This window comes from Glycine max, chromosome 15 (assembly GCF_000004515.6).
Source record: "Glycine max cultivar Williams 82 chromosome 15, Glycine_max_v4.0, whole genome shotgun sequence".
In the NCBI taxonomy this organism is placed as follows: Eukaryota; Viridiplantae; Streptophyta; class Magnoliopsida; order Fabales; family Fabaceae; genus Glycine; species Glycine max.
In genome coordinates, this window is record NC_038251.2 from 28517715 (window position 1) to 28527557 (window position 9843).

Consider the following 9843-nt stretch of genomic DNA (forward strand, 5'->3'; position numbering starts at 1 on the left):
CTAAGCAGTAGCACTAGATAGAAAAGCTTGTCCAGGTTAATGGCTTGCCAATGGTCCATGGCACCTAAGAAATTGCAAGACCACAATAAGGAACTTGTAAACTAGATAAGCTAATAATAACTTTAAAAAAATCAATTGAATGCAAAATATGCTTCAAACAAATCCAAATCCATGTATAAGAAAACAATCCTACTCCCTGACTTGTACTTAAGATAATCAGCACGACTAAACTTGGTGAAACCCTTGAACAAGTATTTAAAACAACTACATTCAAGCCAAATATGAAAAACGGTATCATAGGAAAAAGGACCAAAGTACAGAAACTAAAATCAAATACTTGATAAAACAGGTGGTAATCACAACCCAATAACAATACAAGTTTTTTTTTCTTCAAGAAATATAAAAAATATTGCTCATAATTCAAATCAAGGTATAATGGCTAAAACTCAACTCAAGTCTAATATTTGTTTAAATGATATAGAAGTATTCATGTTCAGATGTCAAAGCTTACTGTCAAAACAATTAAAAATTAATACATACCATTTTCAGTTGTCGCAACCTACTATCGGTGGGAGGGCGACGCGAGATTCAAGGGTGTGTCTTCCAATAAAGGAAAACACGTGGGAGTCACCATCAATGTTTATTTGAGAAAAACGTTAGAAAAACAAAAAAAAGGTCAGCAAATTTAAAGAATAAAGGTTCGGGAGTGGTTTATGTGTGGGGAAGGTATTAGCACCCCCTGCATCTGTCACAAGGGACAACAGCCTTTAATCAAGTGTGCAAAATCATGACTTCAATGGTGAAATGATTGCAAAATCAAGTGTTAAGCAGCTCAATTCGGCTAGAAAGAATCCAAATGTTTGCAAATGATTGCCCCCATATGAAATTAGGGTCTGACACCAGCTAACTATGATCTTCTGACGACTAGGGAACTTAAACTTAGCACCACAAAGAGCCTTTTGTGCATGATGATTGTTGTTCTCCTTACAACACATAAGAAAAAGAACCTGACCAATGGTGACTCTAGCACATGTTCCCTGTGACTTTCTAGATGCACCTCTGATTCCAGACTAAACACTATCACCTCTAGCACATTAAAGCATTTTGTTGATCCTAAGAACATGGAATGGATGTACTTACACTCTTGAGTGGAAAGCTTCCTTTCCAGCAAATTTTGCCATATATTTTTTACATGCAATTCTAGAAGCTTATAGTACTTCACTTGAAACATTTTCTTTTTCCCAGCTAACCAGATGCACGCAAAAGGGAAAGTAATCAACACATTTCTTCTTCATACCAACATCATAGGATCAAGAACACCATGACAAAAGTGTGATTTGGGGTATGTTTGTTTTTTATCTGTCGATAACACCTTGCAAGCCCTAAAATCATGCACCATTTGTAATTCCCATCATGCCATCAATATGACACATAAAATGTTAATCCATTTCATTCTAACACCAATTTCAATAATTACAGTATACAAACACATATTATCACTCAAGTGATTCAACCATGATACATAGGATTGCACTATAGTCATAAAGAGAACACATTTAAAAAGAAGGACATCCTAATTGATATCAATACTATAAAGCTCTAAATACAAATAAAATTGAGCAAATCATACAAGCCATAAAAGGATTGATAAACAATATACCATTGTATGACTTAGTACTACACAATTCCCTTGATAGTGGTTTTTCAAGGAGAGAATAAAAACTGTGTAATGGAATAAAAAAAATTACATGTTCTTGAAGCATGAACCCATAAGCAACAATAGACTTATTCCAATAGTGTAACTCCTCATGTAGGAGAAGGAGTCTACGAGATGTAACTTTTAGGCAAGGTAACCAAGCAAGGATCCTTGCAGTTCCACAAGCACAATAAAAATCTTGTTCATACTCCTATCCCATTACCCAACACCAATGTATTAAGCAAATAACATCAAAAGAAAATCTGAAATTTCAATTTCTACAAACAAAAAAATATTACATAATAACAATAATCAAATACAAGCCCAAACCTTCAAGCCTCAACAACATGTAACCCTAACAAACACCGAAACCCCCAATCACAAAAACCCTAACCCCCAATCCAAAACCCAAACCATAAAAAACAAAAAAAAAAGAACAAAAAAATAATAAAGAAACATTGAAGGAAAAACCCTCACTAGAATGAGATCAAAGAGTGTGACCTGATCTACCTTGACGAAATCAGCTTCCCAAGCCTTAAGTTCATCCTCACTAGGCTTCTCATCAGTGCAATTGGCATCAACATGCTTCTTGCAATACTTGATAACTTCTGCCAGAATCTTGTTAGTAGCATTGGGGAGAGGAACTTTGTTGTCAACATAGTTGTCCTCGATCATGTGCTTGATCATCTGCGACTTCACTGCCACTGCCTCCTCCACCTCAAATGCCTCAACATCCAAACTCTTCAATGTGATATTCTTTGTCAAAGCCATCTCGATCTCTCTAAAAAAAACTCTTCTTTCAATTTGGTGTGTTTTGTTTCTTAAGTGAATGAATGATTTTGTTTGTTGAGGTACAAGGTATGTCTAGTTCCTCCATTATTTGAATCCGTAAAGGCCAAAGGAACTAATTTTTGGGATTGGGAAGATGGGTGAACGGGTATGGTTGAAGGATTTGAAGTTGGGGAAGAGGGTTGAGAGTTGAGTGAGCACGAGAACAAAAGGGCTTTTTTGAAAAACACAACATCGGTTTGTCTAAAAAAACACATGTTGTGTTTTGAGGTTAACAACGATTTCTAAAAATCCAATGTTATTTACCATCAAACAACATCGATTTTTATTAAAATCGATGTAAACCTCAAAACAAAACATCGATTTTTAAAAAAACAGATTTTAACGATCTTTCTTTATTTACAAGTATGTCACCGTATTTTTTTAACATCAGTGTTGATAAAACTGATGTTAAAATGACGAGGTTAAAAGAACTTTTTCTAGTAGAAGTGCAATTTTGTGCTTTCTTTTTTTCATAATGTAAATATAGTTAATATACTTTTTATTTAAATTAATTCAGTCAACTAAATTTTTTTCAGCCAAAACAATATATGTACGCATTAAATTTTGTTATAATTACATTTTATTTTATAATAAATTTTTAATATATATAAATTCAATTCAAAATCCATACAATTAATATATATTAACATTAAATTTAATAAATAATTATATGTAATAAATATAACAATTAATACTATATAACAAAAATATCAATATACTTATTGCATATTTATATAAATATTATATTAATAAAAATTTTGTTACATGGTCCAATTTATTTTCAAATTACAAGTCTCTTGTTAGTAAAGATGTTCCTTATAATAAAATAAATCAAAATTGTTTGCATCACATGTTCCAATTTATTTTTAAAACCACAACACAACTTTCTTAATATTCAAGGCATTCCTTGTATTTTAACAATTTGGTATATCAAACAAATTGGATAATACATCAGTGTATAATAAAACACATATCACCATATGTATTGCCTTAAACACTATCAACAACATGTGGAGAAACAAACTTTTGCTCCTAAAATAAGTTTTTTATAGTTATTGACAAGATACAACTTGAATTAAACCATTTTAATTCAAAATCTTATTTCTATATTAGTTGTTTGAAATAGAATTAACTTATGTTGTCCATTTCTTTGGCAAGAGGGACAAAGAAAGAAAACTTAAAAAAAAATTGGTGTATATGTTCTGGGAAAATAACAAGAGAAGGGATAACTACGTGATTTTTAATATGTAGTGTAAGGCTCTTCTTATAGCATAGTAGGAAACCTTTTTTTTCTAACAAATTAGAAAAAAACTAATGATAAATCCTTGTTTGTGTGTGACCCCATATATTCAATACTAAACCAGTAGTAATTAATCATAATTATTTAACTAATCAAGGTAGGCGTCTAGCAACACTTCTAAATTGATAACATGATGGTTTGGATCTTGAACATATATATTTATCCCCAACACAATCAACATCTCATTCTTGTTCCATTCCATTTGGATGTTTTTTAATGCCTAGTTTCACATAGATTAGATGTAGACTTGCACGTAGATAGTGTTTTTTTTAGTGTTGCAATTTCTTTATCGATTTTGTTTTTACCTGTGCACAAGTTCGATCATTTTTGAATGCATTCTAGTTTTGTCTTATATGTGTTAGCTTCTTTTTTTTCTAGGCTTTCCAAGGATATATTGATTCAATGTTTGATTTTCATGTTTGAGTTGCTTTTCAAGTTTCTTTCATTAAAAAAATAAAAAATCAAAAAATGTTTTAGCATGGCTCTTAAGTTGTGTTTGGGAACATTTTAACAAGGTATAATCTATCAGTTTAATATAATTTTACATTTAAAATAAGGGTTTTTTTAACAATATATACAAATAAAAGCTAATTAACAATATATCTATAATTGAACACATTAATGAAAGCAAATAACTTGTACATTAGAAATGAATAAAGGAAAATTATGTGTATGAATGCTTTTGATTTGGTGAATTTGTAATTGAAGTGGCAATCAGTTCACTTGTCTGGTATTTACTCAAAATATCTAACAATCTGTATGATGGATTCATAGACAGAACATTGATCCTTCAATTGATCGACTCCAATAATAACTACGATCAAGAGCTCTGCCACTCAATTTAGGTTTGTCTCAATTGTTTAGTTATTTTTATTTATATATCTTCAAAATTTGCAACATTATTGTGGCACTCATTTCTGGTTTAGGTTTTTTATAATTATTGTTCATGCATTCCAATTTTCCACACATTGTATTAGTTTTTGCTTTAAGTATGTGTTTCTCTATATATACCATGATCAATAAGTGTTGTCTGTGAAAAAATACGAGTATATCACTAGAAAATAAATTAAATGACTAAAAATAAAAGTTAATAACAAACCAATATATCTGGAAAATAAATTAAATAACAAAAAAGCAACTGAAAATAAAAATTATAATTTGACTAGTGTACCACTAGAAATAAATTAAATGTCAGGAAATAAATAACTGAAACTAAAGTTAGAAATGGACCAGTTTACTGCTAGAAATAAATTTAGTAATAGTAAAAGAAATAATTGAGACTAAAAGTTAGAAAAAATATATCAGTATATCACTGGAAAAAAAACTAAATGAGATAAAAGTAAATAATCACAAATAAAAGTTAATAGTAGACTAGTATGTCACCCGAGAGTAAATTAAATAATAAACAAACATATAACTAATTAAGTTAATGTTTGTTGTTATCTCATAAAATTGGACTATGGACACCCCATGACTCAAAATAATTATGTTTCTTCTTTTTAAAGGATGATAAAACAACTATATCCCATGTTATACATGGTGTAACATTTGTTCGTCATGGGTATTGGTAAAATGGGACGTTAGTTTGCGATTGGGAGATGATGTGAAAATAAATGTGTGAAATGATCCCAGGTTATGTGATCAAGATAGTCCCTACATCCAAAGTCCACCCAATGAAGGTGTTGAACATCTCAAGATTAGTGAGCTGATTAAAACCTTAACTCTCACTTGGCGCCAAGATACTTGATTCATGCATGTTTTGTTTTGTTCAAACAAAGAGATTCCAAGTCATTCTAACAACAGTGAAGGCCGCTTGGTATGGAGCAAGAGTAGGGATGAGCACTACTACTCAGTTAAATCAGCTAAGATATTTCCAGCCTTTGTGTCCAATGGAGAAATGTTAGCACTACTGCAAAAAATACTTTAAATGATGGTTAATAAACCCCTTCAATGATAGTTACCAAACTGTCTTTATATTTAACGTCGTTAAAAACCAAAACCATTAATGATGGTTTCCGTCGTAGAAAAGTTGGTGCTTTCTAAGACGGTTCTTTCAAAAGAACCGTCATAAAAATGCACTTTCTAAGATGGTTCTTCGAAAGTGCATTTTTTCTTTTGAAAGAACTGTCTTAGAAAGTATTTCTAAGACGAATCATGTAAGAAAGTTCACTTTCTAAGATGTTTCTTAGGAAAGAAACTGCTTAGAAAGTGCTAGAAATTCAAATGTCTCATTATATTTAGCAGATTTTGAAAGTGGTCATTTTGAAGAAAATTTGATCCTAACTAAATATACAAAATGGCTACCGAATTACAATTACCAAACGTTACCCAAAGTATCCCCTCAATAATTTGATATTCCTAAATAACATATGAAACTAACACATGTAATATTTAAATACAATATGTCGACAAAAAATTAACTATATTCCATAACCAAAGAATTTTGACGGTTCCTTTATTACATCAAATGCATACAGCAAATCAGTCAGACCTTTTAACATGGTGTATGCACGCTATTAAGTGCTTAAGAAATGAGAAATACCTAAAACATTTACAAAAGACATGCCAATGGCTTGAAGCCCATTGCAATCACCAAAGTCACCGACAACTACTTCAAAATCTCCATCAAGTAATATATTAGTTTCCTTCACATCCCTATCAATAATCCTAGGATTGCATTGTTCGTGAAGATATTCTAGGCCACGTGCAGTTCCTAGAGGCATTCGTTTTGTGGTAGGGCAATCTAAAAAGGATTCCCCACTTTTGAGTTCGGCACCAGTATTCAAGCACACAAATTATCACTAAAAAACAATCAAATTATAAAAAGCAAACTTAAAAACAACACAGAGATTCAAGCTACCCTCAAATTAAAATACTGCCAGACAAGGATACAAAAATCATAATGCAAACATGGTTGAATTGTATGTCACATCAGGCTTTCATGATTTTAATATACCACAAATCTGAATATTTAAAATTGGGTACACCAGCAAGATGAAAGTTGCCACATTTCTACCGAGTTTTTGTGATAAAACACATGTCATCATATTCATCTCTCACATTCTTCTTCTATTCCCCAAAGTATAGTGTGAACACAAGAACTACTAATAACAAAAGAACTCTGAAGTTCCAGACAAATTTTTGAAAATGTCACAAGTGTCCTGAATGTTAGATTAAAAGTTAATTATTTAGAAAATGTTAACATGGTTTATATGATTGAAACAAAATAAGATATTAAGCTCAGTAACTATTTAACTACATGAATGACCCCTCTAATGATGCAATCCTCCCTTGGAAGGGACCAGTCGCTAGAGCCATGAGCAAGAGGCTCCAAGAGGATTGAGCTAGAGCTGCTGAAGAAGGCCCTAGGGTTCTCAAGAACTTCAGGGTAGATTTTTTAGCCCATGGGCCAACATTGGGTCCAATTATCTTTGTACATATTAGGCTAGGATGTCATTATATTTGGTCCTTGTATTTAGGGCTCTATAATGTAGGTAGGATACCCTAGAAATATAGGATTTTTCAGCCCTTGTATTTTAGGGCACCTAGACTAGTTTTTGTATTAGGGGTAATTTTGTAATTTCACATGCACTAAGTGAATATTTGATGTGTGCAGTTGGAAATAAATTTAATTGAATTGGTTGAAGCCCAATCCAATTAAATTTTAGAGGGGGAGGTGAGCATTTGCTTACTACACCTCATTGCCACATCATATAGTCACACTTTGTGCATGTCCTTCATACTTTACATGCCTCATGACACCTAAACACGCTTAGTGGAGAATCTTGGAATTGATCTTGGATTAGTGGGCTGAACCATAACTAAAATTCACTAATCATAATTAGTGAAATTTTGGCTCCAAAGTTTGGCTCCACAAATTCAATTTCAAATTCAAGTGAAATTTGAATTGAAATTTAAATTTCCCTCCAATTTTGTGTGACACTTAGGCTATAAATAGAGGTCATGTGTGTGCATTTTTTTCAACTTTGATCATTTGAATATTAAACTTCAGATTTCAAAGCTCTTTTAGAGCACAAAATTTCGTGCTCTTCTCTTCCTCTCCCTTCATTCATCTCCTTCTTCCTCCAAGCTCTTATCTATGGCCTCCTATGGTGGTGAGCTTCTTCTAGACTCATCTTCTCCTTGAAGTGGCGTCTTCTCTCTCTCTTCCTTCTCCATTCCGCTGCCATTCATCTTCCAAGAAGCAAAGGAATCCATTGATGAAGAAGATCCTAGGCCTACAAGCTCCAATGGAGCTTACATCATCCAAGTTACAAAATAATGTAATAACTAATAATACTCTCTCTTTTATAGCAAATCAATTTTAATACTGAGCTGACCTCATGAATTCTCATATCAGGTCAACATATGTTACTAATATTTTTTGTATTGACTTTGATAATAATGGATGAATGTCATAATCAAATTATAACTATTTAGTAAAATTTATATTTAGACTTTATAACTTTTGAAATTATTTATCACTTAAGTTACACTATTGATTATCAATACCATAACTTAATGCTAAATATACATGCCAATTTAAAGGATAATATGGAGAATTTTCCTATTTGGTTGTTTTTGCTAGGATGAAATTGTTGAACTGATACGCAACCTTACCATGGTGTGTTTTGAAAGTTATGAAATTAATTATTGATACAATTATCAATGCACTACAAAGTTTAACCATTGAACAATTCAAGTTTAATAGTCATATCACATGCAAAATGCAAGCAATTATGCGACCAAATGATAAATATATTATTTGTTTAAAACAATATTATATTAGTAATAGTATATTAAGGGGATTGATTGATCATGTAAATTTCCTAACACCATCTTTAATCCCCACAAATAAAAATTATCAGTGTAGTATGAAATAATTATTATTATAAATTAATGATAGATAGTTTTTAGATGTGCACCAAGAGTATATTTCAACGTCGACAACCAGAGTTGTAGAATTCATAGATGAATTTCATCTGTTAGCAAGGTCCTTTCCATACAAAAGACTAACATAATATTCTAAATTAATGGTTAAAAAATTAAATATAAATGATTTTATTTTATTTCAAAATATTACATTAGTAAAGAATAAAGTAATTTTAAATTAATGAAAACTTGGAATTCAACAATAAACATCATCGAAATTTATCTACCACAAGATTGTTAATAAATATTTTATATACTAGATATTTAACTAATGTTTGTGAATAGTTACAAGATGTTTCCATATATGTTAAGAGAATAGGGTTATGGATGGGATATTTTACGTATTTAATTTTAAACTATTAAGGTGAATTTTCTCTAATAATCTTTTAACATGTCATTCTTGAAACCACATGCTAAGCATTCAGCATTTGCTTTATATAAAAATATGTTCAATTATTGACCACCAAAGTGATCAAACTATCATAATATGAATAGGGATAGTTGTGCACGAGTGTTCGACTTGGTAGACAATCCATCCTTGTTTATCCACAAAACAAACATTATAATAATGAATATATGTATCCAATAGAATAAATTATTTAGCATGATTACACAATGATATAAGAAGCGAGAAAGGGTAGACGAAAGCCTTAATTTTTGTTAGTTATGAACTTATGATGGATTGTATCAGAAAGAAAGATCATGACTCTTAAGCATTACAATATTACTAGTATATACAGAAAAAAGTAGACTATTCCAAATTATAGGGACAAAAATAAGATAATTTTTGGAAGACTAAAATTGAATTTGAAAATTTTTAAAGGGGCCAAAAATATATTTTACCCTTTTGAAAATAGCATAGAATATTTTACCAACCTGAGCCTTTACGGTTGTTCCATCTTTGGAACCAGCTTTTCCGGTCCCTGCAATGGTGCTAACTCTTTTACTGGTTGGATCTAGCTTCTTGATCTGATAATTTGAAACTTAACAAAGAAAATCAAAATAAGGAATTCAGTCAACGAGGAAAATGGAGCAAAAGTCTGGGCATCCAATCAATTGGTATCTTCGTAAGCGACTTGTATCA

General features: G+C 31.2%; 1 protein-coding gene and 1 pseudogene across 1 annotated transcript; both read right to left on the reverse strand.

Moving 5' to 3' along the window:
- LOC100790999 (60S ribosomal protein L10-like) lies at positions 1 to 1392 on the reverse strand (annotated as a pseudogene).
- Positions 1393 to 1769: 377 nt separating this feature from the next.
- LOC100790479 (SKP1-like protein 1A) lies at positions 1770 to 2467 on the reverse strand. Its single transcript, XM_041009709.1, has one exon. It carries the CDS (start codon positions 2465 to 2467, stop codon positions 2075 to 2077), a length of 393 nt encoding a protein of 130 aa, XP_040865643.1. The 3' UTR covers positions 1770 to 2074.
- Positions 2468 to 9843: the final 7376 nt, after the last annotated feature.